This window comes from Eretmochelys imbricata, chromosome 27, assembly GCF_965152235.1.
Source record: "Eretmochelys imbricata isolate rEreImb1 chromosome 27, rEreImb1.hap1, whole genome shotgun sequence".
NCBI lineage: Eukaryota > Metazoa > Chordata > Testudines > Cheloniidae > Eretmochelys > Eretmochelys imbricata.
In genome coordinates, this window is record NC_135598.1 from 12,383,597 (window position 1) to 12,405,292 (window position 21,696).

A 21,696-nucleotide genomic window follows, 5' to 3' on the forward strand; every position below is an offset into this window, starting at 1 on the left:
GATGGGACTTTTTTACCTCTGGAAATCATGCCACTAGTCTAGTGCAGTGGGGTGCTGGGCTATGAAAAGGCATCCTGATGCTACCACAATACAAGCATTAAGAAGCCATAGAACATCCCTGGAGGAACTATTTCAGCAGTTCATCGCCTATTGCCTTCACGGGTAGAGATGTGGGTCCCCTTTCAGTTTGATTTCCCCCCCAACTTCAGCTCCCAGCTGTTGGCTTTTTTTTCTCCCTTTCTCCACTAGATTAATAACATTACCAGCCCCGGTGCTCACAATTCTGCAAAAATCAAGAGATTGTATTTAAAAAAGAAAAAACCACACATGATGTTTAAGCCATTGTGGGTTCTTTGGACTGGCCTTCTGGGTTTGCTGGGTCACACGTTCAAGCTTCTCTGAGGAGATGAGTCAGCAGCAGCAGCGAGGGGCTCATGTGTTGTATCTAAAGCTTATTGACTAGAGCAGGTGGGAGCAGACACAGTACACGCATGAGAACACTGAAAGGCACTCAGGCAGAGGAAGGTTCAGTACAGAAATGAAGTTAAAATGGGAACTGTTGCATTTTTGAGAGTTCACTTAAAGAAAGAATCTAATTGATCCCTTCTGTCCACTTGCTTATTGCAGGCACAATCAAACTCCTTAACTTCCTGCTCTGTGCTGCTTGATGTTTCTGCTAAAACGATGAGCAGTGAAACAGTTAATAGTGTTGAGATTTAAATGACCATCAGTAGGTTCCAGAGTTAACACAACATTGACATTAATGTGAGAGTTCACACCTCTTTAAGCTATTGTCTCAGGCCACATGCAGACTCAGGAAGACAAATGCCCCAGCAATTAAAATCAGGACGCTTCTCTTCCCAGTCAGGAACATGCTTGTTAAAAAAATATTAAAGTTGGGATTCCAGGCCACGGATCTGTGGCAAGAGGCGGATTCTAGGACAAGTTCAGCAGATGTGGCTATACAGAGCCCTGTGTATAGGAGACAGCTCTTACCAGGCACTGGGCACACTGCCTCTCCCATGGCACCAGAGCTTGTTTATCTGTCCTCCCCTTATTAGTGGCTGAGTTGTGTTAATTAACTAATTGCTCACGTCAGAGTCACTTCCCCAGCATGTGAGAGCAGGGCATATTCCAGGCCTTAGTGCATGAGACTAGGAGTTCAATTCCAGATCACGTAACATCCAGTACTTAAGTGTAGGGTGACTAGGAGTCAGGACTCCTGGGTTCCATTCCAAGGTCCCCCGGTGACTCTGTGAGTCCTTGGTAAAGTCACTTAGGCCTGGCCCTACTCTGAGTCTAGTGCTCAGCTTCCTAGACAGCAATGCTGACCTTTCCCCCAAAGGCAGGTGGAAGATCCCGGCAATGTTTTTTTAAAGGAAGACCTGAAATTGAGTTAGCTCCTTTAGCCCCACACTCACCTCTGTGCGAGGTGGGGACAATCACCCCCCTCTAGTCCCAGGGCATGTGGGAGGCTTGGCCAGCCAATGTGCAGCAAGTGCTTTGAGATCCGCCAGAGGGAGGGGCAGTGGGTTGCCTGGCTGGAGGTGCCACATCTGGTGCGGTGCCGGATCAACACGCTGATTATGATCAGCTGCAGCTGCACAGATCCCTCCTCTACAAAGCACCTCCCCGGGCTTCCTGTTTATGTCTCTCTCTGTAATGTCGTTAGGCCCAGCTGCCTCCCTGAGGTCGAGGTACAGCTGTGAGCTCATGGGATTTCCATACTGTCAGAGAGAGAGACACACGCACAGCTCCTCTCTCACATGGGTGGTAAAATTGCCCTACAAGCCGACTCCGCCCAAAGTCCTGCTGACTCAGCTCCTAGGCCAGCACCGATCAGCTCTGCATCACCTGCAGCCTTAGTGCTGAGTGTGCGAGCCCAGCCGCTGGGAGAACGCAGCCCACACGGGAACCGTATAACGCCCTCAGGAGTCCGGCTACAGGCCGGGCCGGCTGGCCGCCCGACCGGTGATAGCGCAAAGCGCCCTAGAGACACTCACCCACTCCTGTCACACAAGGGGCTCCACATGCCCGAGGCAGAGGGGAACCTGTCCCCCATAGCTCCTGGCTCTTGCACAGAGGGACTGCCCTATGCACCACTCAACTGGCCACAACCAGCAGCTACCGCAAGATGGTCTCCCTCTCCATCGGGGTCTCTGTAGAGACCAACGCTTGGGGCACATACCTGGCTGGGAAGGGACCCCCCCGCAAGCTGCCCTTCCTCCGGAACCCACCTGCCCTCAGCACTTCCCCCTCATATGTTCCCCCCTCTAGGTTTCAGACACTACAGCTTTGGGGGAGGAATAAGGTCAGTAGCAGCCCAGGGCTCAACCTCTATTGGCCCCAATGCCATTAGGTTTCACTGACGCTCCTCACAGCCAGCGTCGGCCCCCTCTGACTTAGAGCCCCAGGTGCATTCAGAGGCTCCAGTTCATCTCAGGGCCCCGAGGTGCAAGGCCCTTGTACACAGAGAGAGAGAGAGAGAGAGAGAGAGAGTCCCCAGCCCCAGAAGTTCAGAGCCTAAATACAGATGAGGATCTGGGCCACCCCGTGTAAATAGCTAAAGAGCGGAAGGAGGAGAAGTAGCACTGTCCCCATGCTATACGCAGGGAAACTGAGGCACGGATGAAGCAATTTGCTGAAATCACGGGAGGAGTCTGGGACAGTGTCCTAACCAGAGAGAGACAATAATGGGCTCAATGGGCCACAAGTCCAACAGGCTCTAGCCGTTCCCCTTGCTCTGAGCTCCAGGAAGGACACACTCAGTCACTGGAAAGCCCCGTGCTCAGTTTGCAGGGGCAGGCCGGCGGCAAGCACTGAGACATCCCCTTTTGCTGCAAATGGCACAACAAGCCGAGGCTAAAAACAGCCATGGAGCTATGCTTCCTTTAAGCTGAGGCTTCTGTTTCTTCCTTGACATCAGACCCCTTCGCCGCCGCTTGCCAGGACTCAAGAGTGGGGTTCAGCTCCCCGGCTGGCCAAATTTCTCGCCTGACCTTCTTGGCCTGTGGCACATAATAGCTCAGATGCACCTGGGCTGTAATAGTTTGGGTGCTGGGAGGTGTTGGAGGCTTGTGACATACAAGGGGGTCAGTCTATGATCTGGCACTCCCCTGTGGCAAGTCACTTGTTTCCCCATCTGCCCACTGGGGAGAACTGTCTAGCCTTCAGCTGCTATAGGGATATGGGAGGCCAGATAAGTATGCCAGACAGAAATGTCTCTGGGAAACCCTCAGCAAGTTTCTCACTCTGTGAAATGGGGCGAATGTGTCCTCTGTCATGCCAGTTGAGATTGGAAGCTCTTTGCCCCATCTCACTGGCCGTGCAGCACCCAGCAAGGGGCCATGCTCCGGGCTGAGACCTCTAGGTTTCACCGCGGTACAAATCAGGTGATTGACCCACTGAATCGCCCGGCAGGAAGAGGCCACAGGGCAAGTGACGACCAGTTATACAGCAACCTCGACTTGAGCCTCTTCTGATCTAAATAAAACTTAAGGCAGCAGGTTCTGCCCCACCGGCTCCCTGTTAACCCTTTCTGAGCTGGGCAGTGGACGATGATGTGACTGCAAGGAAGGAAGTGCTAGAAATGGACAACAGAGGCAAGGAATCTTGTCATTGCACTTTACTGCTGCTGACCAGGGTCCCAAAGAGGGCAAAGCCCAGCAGTCCATGAGCGCAATGGGATGGATTTCTGTGGTGCTGATCAAAGGCAATGGGAGAAACTGACAGCTCAGACAAAAACACATTGGTGGACTGTGTCAGCTTTAAGAAGTGATGTTTGGGGGGGCTGTATCTCAGGAACCCCTTGTTCCACCGACCCCAACTTTGGATCACTAATCCTCTCCTGCACCCCCATGAGGCATACTAAATTTTACGGAAATCCAAGCCAGCCTGTGGATTTTGGTGCCCTTTAAAACAATATGGCCTTCACAACCTTAACTACATCAGAGCGACTGCTCTGCTAGAATGCAGAATTTGGCATGCAAACATCATGGGTTTTCTTCCTTACCAATCACCACTAGCACTAAACATGAACATAATCCTCTTTGGCTCATGCTCTATGCTGGAACCAGGAACAATGATATATGTCTTTCAATGGTGCTTACAGACCCCGGTTGAGATTGGGATGCCCCTGTGCTGAGCATGGCCCGTTAGTAAGACAGGCTCCCGCCCTAGAGAGCTAAATATCAATAAGGCAGGAGACAACTTTCCCAGGGGCCGTCCCTAGACTGAAATGAACCCTCTTCCCCCTGCCAGGAAATTAACTCCCTCACCTTCCACTCGAAGTGCAAGGTGCATTTATTTGACCTGTCCATCTGCAACATAAATACAAAGCAACGTGCGCAGATTTATTATTAAAAGATTTCCAAAATAAAACACTCCACTGCACACTTCTCCCCAGGGGGAGCAGATGAAAGAACAAAACACGTGACAGACATTAGTCATATTGCTTAACGCACTACTGGAAGGGGCTCCAATGTCATTGTGATGAGCACAATATATAAAGAAAAATCAACACATAGGGATCAAGTTGTAGGAAGGAAGGAAGGGTTTTTTATACCCATTTCACAGATGGAGGAACTGAGGTCCAGATCCTCAAAGATATTTAGGCACCTAACTCCAACTGAATCCATGGAAGTTAGGTGCCTAAACTCCTTTTAGGATCTGGGCCTAATTGACTTGCCCAGGATCTCACAGGCAGTCTGTGGTAGAGTTAGGAATTAAACCCAAATCTCCTGGATCCCAGCCCAGTACCTTATTCACAAGGATGGAAAAGCTACTAATAAAAGACAAGACCCTGATTGTGCAAAAAATTAAATAGTGGAGCCTTTAATCAGGTATAAAATACAAGACACGAGTTTTATAAAAAAATACAGAACTGGAGAGTCAAAGGGATCATCCCAGAAATCGTAAAAACCCCCATCGGAGCCCAAGGCAGGAAGCTGTAATGAGCTGTCCCACTCCTCAGAGCCCAGCAGGGGGGCCTGTGCAAATGCAAATTCATGGGACAAGTTTAATTAGTTAAAAGCACTTAACTGAAGAAGATTCGTTAAGGGGCTGATCCAGAGCCCAATGGATTCAACAGGCAACTTTCCAGTGGGTTTTGGGGTCACACCAGTTTAGAGCATTGCACCAGAGAACATGGAACCCCTGATAGTGACACCCCCCACCCCCAGTCCTTTGTGCTTATCCAGCATCCTTCACATCCAGGGATTCCAGGTCACTCTACAAAGGCAAGCACTTGCCAAAGGGGGAAACTGAGGTACAGAAGAGTTAAGTCATTCCCCACGAGTCTGCTAAAGCAGAACCCAGGTGGGTATCCCTGACCATCAGCTTCTGCTGCCTCTGGAGTGAGACTCGATCTTCAGTAGAAACGGGACACGGGCTGGATAGGTCAGACCCAAACATCCCTGAGTCCGGATCCAGGGTTTGGATTTGGTCCCGATGCCAGGTCCCACACGGATCGAGCGGTGCTTGGATCTGGCCCTGCTAGGCCAGGCCCATTAGTGGCTTCTGGTGGAAGAGATGGGAATGAACCATTGTGAAAGGGCAAAGTTTGCTCCCTGGGGTGTGGCTGGGGCAGTTCTTCCCACTCATTCGTATTTCCCCACCCTCACTGAATCCCTGCCCTCCAACAGCACTGGAGGAGGGGCCCGAATCCAGATCTGTGTTCTTGCTCCAGGGCCGTGGCAGAAGAGAGAAATACTCAGGAACAGAGCCACAGAGCCGGCCCTTTCCTGCTTGGGTTAAAAAATATAAAATACAAGATGTTCAAGGCCTTGATCTGACGGACCAAGGGAAAGCACCAATGGCAGGAAACATCCAGTGTGCGCTGGTCAATGCATCGCTGAGCAACCCAGGGATGATTGGAGAGCAAATCCTGGGAAACGTTAGCGTCCCCAAGGTTTCGGATCCTCGCCCCAAACACCACCCAAGTTTGGAGAAGAGCATAGGCAGCGCCGCTCAGAGGGGAGCTGGGGTTTAAAGGTCACCCCCCTCCCCTGCCCTCTAGCAAAGTTTATCCCCAGCCCCCATCTGAAGACCTAAGGCATTTTCTGTTAACTGGATTCCGGAGGGTGAGGTTCTTCCTTTCATAGCTTATCGGTAAATCTGCTGGGAGCTGCACTGGGCCTGCGTGTGCGTAAAATTCCCAGGCACCAGGCTTCTTTGTTCCAGCTTTTACTGAAGTGCCGGCCTGGAGCGAAGAGATTTCTTCCTGTTGGTTTCCCTCTCTGCAGATGTGATCCAGAAGAAAGAGGACCCAGAACCGATTCCCCGCAGAGACACGATCCAGAACGGACCCTTCCACGCAGTAGATATGATCCAGATTCCTTCCGGACATGCAATCCAGGAGGGACCAGTTCCCACGCTGACCCGGGCTCTGAAATACACTGTCCGTACAAAATCCCAGCTTCAGCTGCTTTAGAAGGAAAGTCCAGGCTGAAACTCACAGGTATAAAAAAATAAATAAGATGTTTGAGAGCTTTGCACTGTTCCGTCATGTCTGGTCAGATGTGTCAGTTGGCAGCTACTCGAGACTTCATCCACTCCAAGCCAGCTGGCAGGCTGCATGAATGGAGAGAGAACGCGCATTAATAACCACGCTCTGCACTGATACCACCTGCCAGAGGGTTACACAATGGGGAAACTGAGGCCAGCGGCAAGGATGTGATTGGCCTGCACGGCTTAGCAAGAGCTGGGAAGAGAACCCAGGAAACCTGGCTGCCAGTCCCCCTGCTCTAACCACTGGATCCCACTCCCCTTGCAAAGTCAGACACAGAACCCCACTCCCAGCTCTAACTGCTACATGCACTGCCTCCCCAGAGCTGAAAGCAGAACCCATAGATCCTAACCCAACCCCCTCTTGCTCTAACCACTAGATCACGCTGCCTCTGTTTCAATACAATGCAAGCAGCTCCAGCCCCTGGCTCTCCACACAGCAGTCCCCCAAGGACTGTCCAGGGTGTCCTTATCATTGGCAAAGCAAACAGCAGCAGCCAGTGCCTCTGAACAGGCTCCTCTTTGGGGGAGACACTGGTTCCCAGGTGCTGAGAAGTCCCTGATTATCCCACAGTCACAGCTGAGTCAACCTCCTGCTATGGAAAGGCCTTGAGGAGAACAGAGAAAGGCAGGGCCCCTTTATAGGCTGGGGGGGTGAGACAAGAGGCTAGAGACAAGGTGGATTAAGTTTCATCTGAGCAGTGAGTCATTGGTTAACCCAGCCCCAGCTACTCAGCCTGCAGCTCAGTGAGCACCAGTCACCAGTGCCTGCCCGCCAGGAGGCGACCCAGACAGGCGCACCTGCCCCCGGAGCGTGCGTCTGCGCAAACTGAGCAAACACTTGTCATGCCCCCTGGCATCTATTCCCAGGGTGTTAACACGAAGCCAGCACAGCTGATGCTGGGAGCATACTGGCTGCGTGAGTCACACTACCTGAGCACTCCGGGCAGAGACAAGGCTTTCGCCTTTTGTTTGAGGTGTTCAAAGAGGTTGGAAAAAATAAAGTGACGAACTCCTAGGAGCGGCTCCTACTTTACTGATGGAGAAACTGAGTCAGAGGTAAAGTGCCTTGCACACAGTCACACTCGCTCAGGCACAGAGCTGAGAGAGCACCCAGGAATCCCTCTGTGCTAACCACTACTCCCCTTTCCCTCCCAGACATGGAGATGGAACCCAGGAGTCCTGACTCCCAGCCCTCTACACTAACCACTAGACCCCACTCCCCTCACAACAGATGATCGCTGGAGTCCCAGTTCAGTCCCCTGCTCTAACCACTACACCCAGCGCCTCACAGGTAAAAGGATGCCAGCTGCACACGACAGACACTTAGAGGTGGCCAGAACATTTAGACGCAAGTGGTTGCAGGTCAGGGCTGGGAATGCGTTTGCCCAGGCCGTGAGTGTGGGGACCCTGCCTACGTCTGTGCGGCCAGAATCTCCCCTCCAGCGCCAGCTCTGCTGGGCCCCAGCAACTCTAGTCAGTTACAGGAATCACCTGACTTTCTATTGACTTCTTTCCCAAACTCAGTGCTACGGATCTGTGGAGCCAGCAGGACAGCCCGATGCTTGTCGTTGGGTGAGTGCCGGTCAGGCTGTCGGGCCTTTTGGGGGTGCACCAGGCTCATGTAAATACACACAGGGGGTTGGGATCCATTTGAAGGATAAGAGAGGACAGAGCGACCCCCGGTAGAGCCAGAGTAGATCATTACATGAGTATCCACAAGCCAAGCACTTCCCCAGCTAATCAGCTGCAAGGTGCCTCCAAACACCCGGGCCAAGCCAGGGAAGAAGGGAGCCCACAGGAACTGCTGTGCTGTCCGTCTAGCCCAGTCTCCTGCCAGAACTGGAAGCTACAAGAAACCCCCTAGCGAACAATTACAGGAGAAAGCAGCTCATGGCTTGGCACAGGAGGGTTCTAGCCCTTAGATAGTCCTATGCAGCCTAACAAGACAGCAGATGTGCTGATTATCTGTATGTCTCCACCTAGAGCTGCTTCTGGGGTTTCTCCCCATGGAAAGTATATTTTCAGCAGCAATTAAATTACCAAAATACTTCAAATTGGAAAAGCCGCCCAGGTGCCTCATGGGAGATGTAGTTCAGGCGTAAAGCAGACACTTTTCAAAAGTATCCTTTAACCAAAAATCCAATTCTCCACCAAAACCAGTGTAGACAGAAAATTTTCAGCCATACCCCTAACCCTTTGCTAAATGCCATTAAGCTCTGTGCCTCACTTCTGTCTTGTGGGACAGAGTTCCACAGGACACTTAAGCACCAAAAGGGGCAGCTTAGTTTACTCTGTGGTGCACTCACCCCTCTCCCGTGAGGGCGCAGCAGCCCTGGATGTGCCATGGGTGGTCCTTGATGGAGCTGAGGGTTAGGAACTTGGAGATCTCAGAGGTAGTCATGGAGTTCTTTACATCCTGCTTGTTGGCAAATATCAAGACTGCCGCATTCTGCAGGTCCTGGGGAGAGAGATCCCACCATTAACCTTCTCCCCACTCCATTCAGATCCCCCCGACACAAACATCCCCCAGCCCAATGGTGCTGCTAAGGGGCAGGGAAGCAGTGCAGGTACCAAGGTGGTACAGCTTGGGACAAGAGACATTACACCAGCCTGGGTTCCTAATACAATCGCTGGCTGAGGTTCCTGGCACTGGAGGAACCTCAGCCTCCACCCCCAGCACTGGAATAAACCACCACAGAGGCTCCCAATTTATTAAAAGATCAGGAGATCGGCACACTTGTTAGAGGTGCCGGGCTGGCAACCGTAGGGACCCTGAAGGGCTCTGGTTAACCTGAGCCCTGCGCACTGATACTAGAGTGACAAGGGCCAGATGAATCCAGCCACCACAGTGTGGCCAGTGACCATGTGGGCCGGGCACTGGGCTGGGAGTCAGGACACCCGGGTTCTGTTTCCGGCTCTGCCACAGATCTGCTACGTGACACTGTGCGAGTCACTTCCTCCGTTTCCCCTTCCACCCTGTGGCTATTTAGACTGTGACCTCGTCTGCACTGGGTCTGTAGGCGCCTGGCACAATGGGGTCCTGATCTCAGCTGGGGTCTCTCGGTGCAACTATAATAAACCAGAACACTCCTTAAACCCCATTCTGAATGGATCAATTGCAATGCGGACGCTAGTCAGAACTGGACTGAGTCTCGACAAACTTGTTTCGTGTGACGCTCAGCACCCGAAGGAAGGAGAGGTGCTGCTTTATGAGCCATCAGTCCCTAGGTGGGCAATATGGAGACACTGAGCAGAGTGGCTACCTGCAAAACGAACCCAGGGATTTCTACAGAGCACGGGGGATAACGCAGCTAGGGCTCCGTGCTACGGACGGCTGGGGCCTTGTGCCTGAAACAGCTGGGTACCCTGCCGCTAACGCATCAGGCCCTCTTGACAGGGACGGAGCGTCGCACAGTTCCCAGCAACATCGCTCAGGGATCTGCCTCCAACTCACTAGACAAAAGCGGCTTTACTCTGGACATGAGGCCGTGGCCACGAAGGGTGACGCTGCCGCAAACTCACCTCGTGGGCCAGCATCTTGTACAGCTCCTCTTTCGTCACCGTCAGTCGCTCGCGGTCGGTGCTGTCGATCACCAGGATGACAAACTGGAAGGGGAAAGGGGGGGTGGAAAGAGCAGATGTCGATCAAACACCCCAGTCCTGGGCTAACATCTGAGGCCTGGCTCAAGAGCTGCACGTGGAGCAGAAGCCAGCTCGGGCCCTTTGGCACAGCACATTATTTATCAGGTTATTACCGGAACCCTTAGGAGCCCTAGCCAAGGAGCCGGACCCTGCTGCGCTAGATGCTGCACAAACATGTCCTCCAGCTGCTATTTTACATCAGAAATTCAGCTCACGTCTAGCCTGAGAAGCTCTGCGGAGGACTGGAGAACTGGCATGACACCAGTGACTCCAAGGAAGTGAAACAATCATTTGACAGGAAGCGTGGCCTTGGGCTGGGACTCGGGAGACCTGGGTTCAATTCCTGCCTCTGCCGCAGATGCCCTGGGTGACCCTGGCCAAGTCGCAACCCCTCTGTGCCTCAGTTTTCCCATCTGTGGAGAATAATTCTTTCTCCCAAGATTGGCCTGTCTGTACATTACAGCTCATTGGCGCAGGAACTGTCCCACTATGTACATGTACAGCGCCTAGCACAATGATGCCCCAACCATTGGCCCCTCTAGCCCTTCCTGGAATACAAATAATTAAGAGCTTCCCTTGGACTAACTTTCAATGGTAACCAGGAATCACACTGATTCCCCGCGGAAGCCATTCATTAATGGCCAAGCCAACATTTGTTCTTTGGCTGTACAGCACCTAGCACACGGGGTCCTAGGTGCTACCGCAGTACAAATAATTCATAGTAATGTCACAGCCAAACTCGATTGGCTCGGGGCTTTGGAGCTGGTGGAAAGTTAACAGCAATCTTGCACTCTTGCTGCTTGGGCAAGACCTGTTCCAAGTCGCGAAACAAAACCCGAACGGCAGCGGGAGAGAAATTCCAGCTCGAGTTATGTCAGGAATGCTGGCCAGGCAGGAAAGACAAAGGACGTGTTTGAACTCAGATCCCTGCCTCTCTCTGCGCTGCCAAAACAGCTGGGGATCTTTGCCAGGGTGCTCTTCCCTCCGGGACAGTATTTTAATCCCATTCAAAACAAGCTGCGACAAAAAGGGAAAACCCACCCTGTTTAGAGAAGCAGCACCCCCCCGGGTCCTTCCCCCCCCAAATTCCCACCTGCTTCCTGCCCTAGTGAAAATCTGTTCACTCTCCAAAGCCACCCTCTCCATTCTTAAAGGAGCAGCGCAATATTCAACATCAAGTTACAACGGAAGGGTTCGATCCTGCCACCTTTACTCCCAACAAGGAGCCCCATTAACATCAATGGAAGTGATCGCTCGAGTAAGCATTGCTATGCAGGATCAGGCGCTTAAGCTGGAGTTGCCAGAGTACCCGTGGGGAATTAGGAACGCAAACCCAAGGGGATTTGGTCGCCTATGAAAATCCCATCTGATGCTGCTATACAAGTGTAAGAGTCTGCAATAGCAACAGAACCTGATCAAATCAGCTTTCCCAGTGGAAATTTAACAGTGCCTGTCTGCGTGAGGCCACTCATCCCTGCTCCCAGCACCTCTTGGAGCAGAGACAGCTGCTGCCGGGTGCCCACAACCGGAGCACATCCCAAAGCAGGGGAATCCCAGACACTGGGCTGTGGTGTGAGGAGGAGGCATGGCAGAGAAAGCAAGGGAGGAGGTCAGCTAGCCTCTTGCTCAGAGGGTAGCACATGGAACTGCTTGGTTATGGATCAAGGACTAGAGTAACAGGGGGACTGCCTGTCAGGACCGAGGTGCACTGGCAGGTCCCCAAGAATACAACAGGAAAGGGGTGGTGTGGGTCGGGATGGCTCTGCATTGGTTGAGTTGCGGGAGGCTACCCTAACACAGAGATAGCAGGGAGCTGCGGGTCAGGATGAAGGGGCATCAGCAGAGCTGCATGCAGGGGTCCCAGCACTGGAATAGCAGGGCGGGCTGTGGGTCGGGGCTGAGGGGCATCTGCGCACTCATCTGGTAGCCATCGGGGCCAATCAGCTTCTCCCTTCCTCTGTAACTACAAGAAATCCACCAGCTTCTCCAATCTGCCAAGCAAATCAAGCCCAGGCGAGCATCACAGGGCCATCGCAGCCAGCCTGGGAGGGGAGCGAGATGGTGCTGCTCCTCCCACCCGGCCCCTTACCTCTGTGTTGGAGTAGTAGGTGTTCCACGTGGACCGCAGTGTCTCCTGCCCCCCGATGTCCCACATCAGGAAGTGGGTCTTCCTCAGGATGATCTCCTCCACGTTGCTGCCGATGGTGGGTGACGTGTGCACCACCTCGTTCATGAGGCTGTGGGAGGCACAGGCCAGGTGTCAGAGCCGCCCCAGCATAACCCAACGCCGGACCCTTCCTTGCCCCCTCGACTGGGGCACACCAGGTGCTTAGCAAGAAGCAAATGAGCATGGAACCAGGATGGCCTTGGGATTAAGGCCCTGGATGGGGATCCTAGAGACCTGGGTTCAATTCCCTGCTCTGACACAGACGCCTTGGGCAAGTGACTTAGTATCTCTCTACCTCAATTTCCCACATGTAATACTCCCCTCCTCCCACCCTTTGTCATCTACAGTAGAACCTCAGAGTTATGGGAATGGAGGTTGTTTCTAACTCTGAACAAAACGTTATGGTTCTTTCAAAAGTTTACAACTGAACGTTGACTGAATACAGCTTTGAAACTTTACAACGCAGAAGAACAATGCTGCTTTTAGCCACCTTACTGGAAACAGTTTCCTTACCTCCTCAAATTTTTTTTTTTTTTGGCATGAGGTAGTTTATGTTTACCTCAACATTGCACTGTATTTACTGTATTTGGTTTTTTTGGTCTCTGCTGCTGCCTGATTGCGTACTTCTGGTTCCAAATGAGGTATGTGTGGTTGACCGGTCAGTTCGTAACTCTGAGATTCTACTGTACTTGGATCAGTCTCCTACTATGGGTTTGTACAGCGCCTGGCACAATGGGCCCCTGATCTCAGCTGGGGCCTCTAGGCTTAATAGAAACAACTTCAGACTAGGCTTCTGGCCTCCCCCCGTGGAGCCCCACCCCCCTTGCTGATTTCATGCTAACCCGGTTGCCTTCTGGAATGCGAAGATGGGATTCAGGCATCCTTGTTTTGCTCCGACCATTTGCTGCCTGCTGGGGGAGGCTCTGCAGCAGGGGGGTTGGGCAGGAATACATCATCTCCCCACTCAGCCATCTGGCTGGCGGTTTGACTCTGAATGGGAGATGAAGGGATGGGAATACTCACAACTGGTAGAGGATGGTGGTCTTCCCTGCATTGTCCAGGCCAACAATGATCACCTTGTGCTCTGTAGAACCAAAGAGTCAGGATGAGAAGGACACTAGCAGTCAGGCAGAGAAACCCAGCCAATCCTGCCAACCCGGGGTGTAACCCAGCTTCTTCACCCCGCCAGCTTCCCATCCTCCCGCCCAACACTTGGAAAATCAGATGGCTTTCCATGAGCAGGTTGGTTCTGATCAGGGACAAGCGGAAAGGGGGTGCTGAGCAGCAGCGTTTTAAACACAAAGGGCATAAAAATCCATGAGCCGAGCGGCACGAGATTCCAAGGCTCCCGTCTATGCTGTGCTGGGATCACCGCAGGGAGCACATCTGGAATAGCACTGTGGCTAAAGAGGGACTGAGTTTCCAAAGATCTAGTAGATAGAGCACTGGACTGGGATCCAGCCCTGCCACTGATCTGCTGTGTAGCTTTGGGCCAGTCATGTCTCCGCTCCATGCCTCAGTTTCCCTCCCATGTTGTCTTGTATGTTTATACTGTAAGCTCTTTGGGGCAAGGACTCTCTCTTATGCTGTGTCTGCGCAGCACCTAGGACAGTGGAGCATCTAGATGCTATTGCAAGATAAATGTTAACTAGTTTAACAGGAAGGATGGTGGGTGCTGTGGTTAGAGTCTAGCCTAGGACTTGGAGACCTGGGTTCAATTCCCTGCTCTGCCAACACCCCCACCCCGGCCCCCGAGTAAAGCCATTTAGCATTTAGCTTAGAACGGGGACCACAGCGCTGCCTTCCCTCCAGGGGAGTCGGGGGATGAATACAGCTATTGTGGTGATGGGGGCCAGAGAAGGATCATAGACAGCCACGTCTGAGACAGACAGACATTTACAAATCCACTAGGGGTTTTGATCTTTTTTTTTTGAAGCAGAAAAGAAGAAAAACCCAGCCAAGAGGCCAATAAGCCCGACTCCATGGAAACAGAGGGACCATCTGCAATGTAGCAAAGGGAATGCTACGCTTTGGTGCAAATGGAACATCTCCTCCAAACTCCCTCCATCCCATGCTTCACTTTACCCCCGGATCTTGGTGCTCTCCAGAATCCATCCCCAGCCAAAGCAAAACCCTTTGGAAGCAAAGTTCCCCAACACACGTTCCTCCGCTGGAGTCTGAGTGTGTAACCAAGCCTGTGAATTGAGAGTGGCGGTTGTGGAGCTGGCAGTGGGGAGGGGGAAAGAGAGAGAGGCAGGACACCTATCCTTGGGCACGAATTGCTCAGTGTATGAAATGTGAGCGTCACAGTAGGGTGACCGTGCAACATCTGGGAACAGCTGTGATGTAAGGGGCACCCAGCCCCTGCATGCAGGAGAGGCGAAGGATCTAGAGCAGGGGTTCTCAACCTGTTCCTTTCCAAGCGGCTCCCCCCCTCTCCCCCCCCAAACATGCTAGAAAAACTCCACGGCCCACCTGTGCCACAACTGGTTTTCTGCATACAAAAGTCAGCGTTCGGGGGTAGCAAGCAGGGCAACTGCCCGGGCCCCATGCCACAGGGGCCACAAAGCGAAGTTGCTCAGGCTTTAGCTTCAGCCCCAGGTGGTGGGGGCTGCTTCAGCTTTCTGCCCTGGGCCCCAGCAAATCTAATGCTGGCCCTGCTTGGCAGTCCCCCCCCGAAACCTGCTCACGGTCCCACCAGGGGCCCCAGACCCCTGGTTGAGAACCACTGATCTAGAGGAGAAAAGGCTTCTGCACAGATCAGTGGCTCTGAACTGAAACGGCTTCAGTCAGGAAAAATCCTGGCAGGCACATCAATCCCAGAGTAAAAATAATTTCTGTGGGGGGAGGGCGTGCGTGCAGCGCGGGACTCCAGGGGAAGGGAAGGAAACTGACGGCACAGCCATCTCCCCCTCTGGGCTCCGCTCACAATCAAAAGAAGCTGTTTTCTCTCCAGACCAGACGCCCACACAATGGGCCGCGCTGTTGCATTGTCTGGAAGCCTAGGCCAGAAGTATGGCCGGCCAGAGTTTGGAGCGCCCGGGGAAGAGAGGCTGTTCTCAGTCCCACCCTGGCTGCAGGACAGGGGCAGCCCACAGGGCAGGAAAGTGAGAGCAGCCAGAGCAGCGCAAAGCCAGGGTGGGGAAAGCGGGTCAAATCCCAGCTCCCCCAGCAGGGAGGGCGGGGGGGGGGGGGGAACGACCTTTATGGGTAGTGTTCTGTTCCTGGCAAAGCCCCAAATCTTCCACCTGGGGCCCAGGCCCAGGCCTGCCCCCCCCAGAGAAGTGTTATGGGGTGATTTCAGATACAACCCGCAGGGTGAAGAGACCCATGTCTAAAATCCCCCAGAAGGCAGCTTTCAGCCCCAGCTCCTCCTTTCTGCCCCAGTGTTAAAAGCAGGCCCCAGAAGGAGGGGAGCCTTTCCCATGGAGGCCAACTGCTGAGCCCCCCAGAGCAGATGGGCTCCCGCCCCCCAGTTCCTTTGTTTTCTCTGGGCTCCTTATTGCAAGAAACTTTCTTCTTCCATCTGTTGTTCAGCTCAGCCCCCTGCCCCACCCACAACCCCCTTCCCCAGCCCTCTGCCCACCCCCTGCAGTCTTCCCCCCGACCCCTTCCCCCAGCAGCCCCCCAATCTACACCCCCAACTACTCCCACAGCCCCCCCCCCACTTCCCCAGGACCCTTTCCCAAGCAGCCCCCAACTATGCCCCCCCAGCAGCCTGGATCCACACCTAGATCCTCCAACCCCCTTCCACCCCAATCTACACCCCCAACCCCCTTCCCCCAGCCGCCCCCACTTCCCCAGGCCCCTTTCCCAAGCAGCCCCCAACCCCCTTCCCCCAGCCGCCCCCACTTCCCCAGGCCCCTTTCCCAAGCAGCCCCCAACCCCCTTCCCCCAGCCGCCCCCACTTCCCCAGGCCCCTTTCCCAAGCAGCCCCCAACCCCCTTCCCCCAGCCGCCCCCCACCTACACCCCCAACCCCCTTCCCCCAGCCGCCCCCCACCTACACCCCCAACCCCCTTCCCCCAGCCGCCCCCCACCTACACCCCCAACCCCCTTCCCCCAGCCGCCCCCCACCTACACCCCCAACCCCCTTCCCCCAGCCGCCCCCCACCTACACCCCCAACCCCCTTCCCCCAGCCGCCCCCCACCTACACCCCCAACCCCCTTCCCCCAGCCGCCCCCCACCTACACCCCCAACCCCCTTCCCCCAGCCGCCCCCCACCTACACCCCCCAACCCCCTTCCCCCAGCGGCCCCCCACCTACACCCCCAACCCCCTTCCCCCAGCGGCCCCCTACCTACACCCCCCAGCCTTCCCAGCCCCCCGGGTGCACGGAGGGGTGGAGGGTCCCAGGCAGGCCCCCTTTGCTGCGCGAATCTGGACCGGGGGGGGGAATAATGGGGCGAGAGGGTCCCCCCGGGGGGCCCTTACCCTGGCTGCCGAAGATGCTCATGAGCTTGGCGAACAGCTGCCCCATGGCGCCGCCGCGCCGCGAACCCGCCGCCTGCAGCTACTGGCCGGGCCGCGCGCCCGCCCCCAGTTATAGCCTCCGCCCGTGACGTCAGCGCGCGGGCCTGGCCCCGCCCCCTGGGGGGTTTTCCCATGGGGCCGCTGCGCACCGAGTGCGGGGAGGGGGGTGATGGTTTTTGATGCTGGTTGCAGAGAGGAAATTCTAGCTAGCCCCATTCCCTCCCTAGCCTGGGGGTCCCAGGCCCATGCCAGCCCCACTCCTTCCCCTTCCCCCCCCCAGCCTGGGGGTCCCAGCCCCATGCCAGCCCCACTCGCTTCCCCTTCCCACCCCCAGCCTGGGGGTCCCAGCCCCATGCCAGCCCCACTCGCTTCCCCTTCCACCCGCAGCCTGGGGGTCCCAAGTCCATACTAGCCCCACTTCCTTCCCTTCCCACCCCCAGCCTGAGGGTCCCAGGCCCATGCCAGCCCCACTCCTTCCCCTTCCCACCGCCAGCCCGGGGGTCCCAGGCCCATGCCAGCCCCACTCCTTCCCCTTCCCACCCCCAGCCTGGGGGTCCCAGGCCCATGCCAGCCCCACTCGCTTCCCCTTCCACCCCCAGCCTGGGGGTCCCAAGCCCATACTAGCCCCACTTCCTTCCCTTCCCACCCCCAGCCTGGGGGTCCCAGGCCCATACTAGCCCCACTCCATTCCCACCCCAGCCTGGGTGTCCCAGGCCTCATTCACGACCAGCCCTTGTGGCAAAGGGGAGACCTTTTGATTGGACCCAGCCCCAAAATTCAAGATCCCACCCACGGATTTTTCCTACCCCTGAGCCGGGAGGGACGTCTCACTCCGGCTGGAGTTTGTGGCCAATCTCTGGTTGCACTGGAAAAGAGAGACTCCCAACTGACTCACATTGTTTTCCCGTATTCCCCCTGTCCGTATCCGCCTCTTGTCACTTGTCTTATCTCTAGATCTTTGGAGTAGGGACAGGCTTTCTTTCAGTTCTGTGGTTGTACAGCACCTAGCGCAATGGGGCCTGGGGTTGATGACTGGGGCTCATGGGCGCTGCAACAAAACAAATAATACTGCAAAAAACTATACCCACACACAGCAGCATGGTTCAAACCACAATGGGGGGGGGCAAAGGTTCTGCCCCAAGAAAGACACTCCTCCCGCCCCCGCAAACACACACACACATTTCTGATGCTCAGCCACATCTGATCCAGACTATCCAAACTTCTGCTGTCCAGAGATCTGGGATGCAGATCTCTCCGGATTAGCCTCTCCTCGGAGGATGCAGAAAAGTTTTGCTCACTGTGTTTCAGGATTTTGCTCACTTGTGTGTCAGGATTGTGGGTTGGCAAAGTTTTGCTCACTGTGTTTCAGGATTTTGCTTACTGTGTGTCAGGATTGTGGGTTGGCAAAGTTTTGCTCACTGTGTTTCAGGATTTTCTCCCCCTCAACCTGAAACCTCAGAAGCAGCGTGAAAACAGAATGAAATCCCTTTCGGTGCCTGTTGGGAAGGAGGGATGTTTGATTTGGGGGTGAAGGTCCAGGCTGGTTCTTACTTTACAGGAACTGATACACCCAAAACAAGCTCCTGAAACAGAAACCGCAGCGGCAAACAAAGCGCCATAGGGGGATTTACCCAGAGCTGCTCCCCCTTGGCAAATATTTAACAGCAATGAAAATATCTGGAAGCTGAGCCAAGCTTCCCTGAAATGCTCTTTCTCAGACTCTATCCACTGTGCTGACCAACAGGACTGTAAAACTTTCATCCATCCCCTTCTCGAACTGGCAGAGCAGTAGGCCTAGGTGAGAGGACTTTAAATCTACATTAGCTGGTCCAGCATGGGAATGCGTCCTCCTTTTGAATGAAGGGAGAGAACCAACCCCAGTCAACCTTGCAAAGAGCTGGCACGTCGTCCACAGCCTTGTTCTTCTTCACCGTTCATGGGCATAGGCCATGTGGTGATTAGACAAAGACGGGCTGTTTGTTACCTGTCCGAACTGAGATTAGCACCCCATTGCACTGGGCGCTGCACAGACAGAGGAGAGACAGTCCCTGCCCTAAACCGCTTCCAGACTAAGGAGGCAGAAACAAAGAATGCTCATCAGCCCCATTTTACAAACAGGGATCTGAACCACAGAGAGATTAAGCAGCTGATGCAAGGTAGAGCGTTTTCTGCTTATCTATGGATGGTGTTTTACCATCACCATCCTAAATGTATGTTTAGGAAGAACAAAGTTTTAAAAAATCAGTTCTTTGCTGAACAGAAAGATTTCTATTTTTGTTGTTAAACTCCAATGCAAACAGCTTTTGGGTCAGATTTAAATATTCCCCTGGTGTTTTTATAACCCAAAAGAACATACTGCAAAAGAATAGCCAACCTGGAAATCAATCTGACTACAACTGGAAGTGAAACTGACCATGAGTTAAGTACCATCAGCTTAAGCACAATAAGAAAGAAAGAAGCAGCTTTAGGTATGGAAAGTAAATTAGATCTAACCAGCTTTGTTTTTTAATACCCCAGCGTGTTCATAATTAGGCAGATAAGAATTTGTTTTACTAATATGATTAAATAGTACTCTGGATTCTATAATGCATTTAATCTGTAGAGCTCAAAGCATTGTAAAATAGGTTGACAAATGGCATTATCTCCATTTTACAGACGGGGAAACTGGGACACAGAGTGGGGAGGTGGCTTGTTTAAGGTCACACAGTGAGTCAGAAAAAGAGGAATAGCATTTAAATCTCCTAAATCATAATCTGGGCTCTTCTCCTCCAGACCACATTACCGCTCTCCGATTGTTACTGACTGTGTCCCTTTAACCAAATATATTTATTACTCAGGAAGAGCTTTGCTTCAGTTTTGGGGGAGAAGTTTAGCCAAAGAGCTGGGCAGAAATGTTTTCCCACAAAACATTCTTAATTGAAGTAGAGCCTTTAAAAAAGAGAAGAAGGAACCTTTTGCAAACAAAAAATTGGCCTTTATCCAAAGTTTCCATTTATTGTGGTATTTGAATTGACAGTTCTAGAAACACTGTTGTCACAACAACTTTTGTGATCATTACTGACATTTCTTTGTTTCGCAAAAACAAGCTTTGGCAAACAAACAAAAGTCAATATTGATTAAAATACTGCAACATAAATAACATTGGCACTTTTGGTTATTCCGTTTTTTGACCAGCTTTGAACAACAGAGGGAGGTGGAGATAAGGACTCCACCATCGGAACTAGTTCTCTCACTCCTCATGAAGACCTTCCTAAAGCATCTTTAAAAAATTACTTTGAGAGCTTGATTCCCATTCTCTCCCCCCTTTCCCTCCCCCACTTCAGAAATCCCACCAAAGACCCTTAATATCCCACAAAGAACATGCTGAAGCAAAATCAACACACCATCAAACTGCTCACAGTCTACTTGTATAATGGTTTTGTATTAGCGTCCATTACCGCAGCACCAGGGTGCCTGATCGGATTGGCAACCCCAGTGACACAGTCCTTGGTTAGAGAGAAACAACGGACTAAAGATTAGTCAGTTTCCAGTCGTCATCGTTCCCAACACACACACTCAGTTGCTTGAGAAAAATAAAGTGATGCAACAATTTGAATCAGTTTGTAAAAGGAAAACGATCCATTTCTGCTTGTGTGTGTGAGTGTGTGGGAGCCAGAGATAGAGAGAGGGAGAAGCTGCCAGTCCACTGTGTTCTTGGAATTCCAGGGAACTAATTACATTCTCCTTCCTGAAAATCCCCGTTTCACTTTATTTAAAATGTCATGAAAACACCTGTCTTTGTATTAAAAAAGAAAAAGTGAACACAGAAATGTAGCCCAATCAACAGTGTCCTTGAAACCAGACTTTCCTTTCTGTATTTCACTTTAACCTGACTGACTGATGTCCTACCCACATGGAAGTCACTGGGAGTTTTGCCATTTACTATAATATAAACAGGGCCAGAATTTTACCCTCCATCTCTTTCCTCTGCTGTGAAGGATAAACAGTGAGGAGGACAAAGTTCTCCCAATCACTTTTTCTCTGTCTGCAGACATTAGGCTGCCAGTGCGAATTCAGAACCTTTCTAGATTTTTGTCAATGAAATACGTTAGAAGTTCCTTATGGAAAAGTTCTGTCAAATTTATGAGCAAGGAACCCCCTAGGCTGCTACAGAAATGTAGTTAAGTTCTCAAGAAACTGCTCTCCAGACTTACAGAATTGAACAGAGAATGGTCTTTGGAACCATCTGACTGAATTTCACAGCAGAGAGAGAGTTATTAAATTCCCTAGAACGGTTTAAAAAAGATCTCTAGACAGGCCTTAGTATATTCTATGACATTCTATAGGCTTTTCCCTATCAGGATTAAAGCAGGGCACCTTACTTTTAATCTAGGTATTTGTAACGTTACCATCAGTGTAGTTTCTATGGGCCAGATCCACAAGGTATTTAGGATCCTAGTGTCCACTGATTTGGACCTGGGTTGTTAAATATCTCTAATATGCCATGCCCAGCTATAGTACTATATAACAACCAAAGGACCCCGAAAAAACTACAGCTCCCATGATTCACCTCACCTATCGCTCTTGGACTGAGAAAAATCCCTCCATGTGACATCTGAGAACAGGGCCGATGACAGTGTAGAGAACGCTGGCTAGGCAGAAGCATGATTTGCTCCGCTGCTCGGGAAGGAACGGGTTTGTGCGGTCAGAGTGGTGTTGCAATACAGGAACCTGGTGAATTGTTCACCTACTTGGTGTTGTAATGGCTGAGGATTTCCTCTGCGCTATTTCGGAAAGTGCTGTAATGGTCCGGAAACCCCCCTTTGTCCCCTGTGCATCTAACACACCAAGGCTAAAGGGACGAGATCCTCAGAGCTATTTAGATGCCTGATTCCAGTGGGAGTTAGGCGCCTGAATACCTCTGAGGAG

At 52.6% G+C, this 21,696-nt stretch overlaps 1 protein-coding gene across 1 annotated transcript; it reads right to left on the bottom strand.

The window, feature by feature from the left end:
• Positions 1-4,830: 4,830 nt before the first annotated feature.
• On the bottom strand, positions 4,831-16,862 carry ARL5C (ARF like GTPase 5C). The gene is made up of 6 exons (XM_077806197.1): positions 16,750-16,862; positions 13,340-13,400; positions 12,239-12,386; positions 10,030-10,113; positions 8,814-8,965; positions 4,831-6,570 (listed from the first exon to the last, which is right to left on the bottom strand). Exons 1-6 carry the CDS (start codon positions 16,793-16,795, stop codon positions 6,522-6,524), a joined length of 540 nt encoding a protein of 179 aa, XP_077662323.1. The 5' UTR covers positions 16,796-16,862; the 3' UTR covers positions 4,831-6,521.
• Between the last annotated feature and the right edge of the window lie 4,834 nt (positions 16,863-21,696).

Excerpts from the sequence above, each read along its gene's own strand:
- ARL5C (XM_077806197.1), bottom strand. The coding sequence starts at position 16,795 with ATGGGGCAGCTGTTCGCCAAGCTCATGAGCATCTTCGGCAGCCAGG. Across the intron at positions 13,401-16,749 it reads GAGCATCTTCGGCAGCCAGG|AGCACAAGGTGATCATTGTT; the intron begins GTAAGGGCCCCC and ends TTGGTTCTACAG. Across the intron at positions 8,966-10,029 it reads ACAAGATGCTGGCCCACGAG|GACCTGCAGAATGCGGCAGT; the intron begins GTGAGTTTGCGG and ends CTCTCTCCCCAG.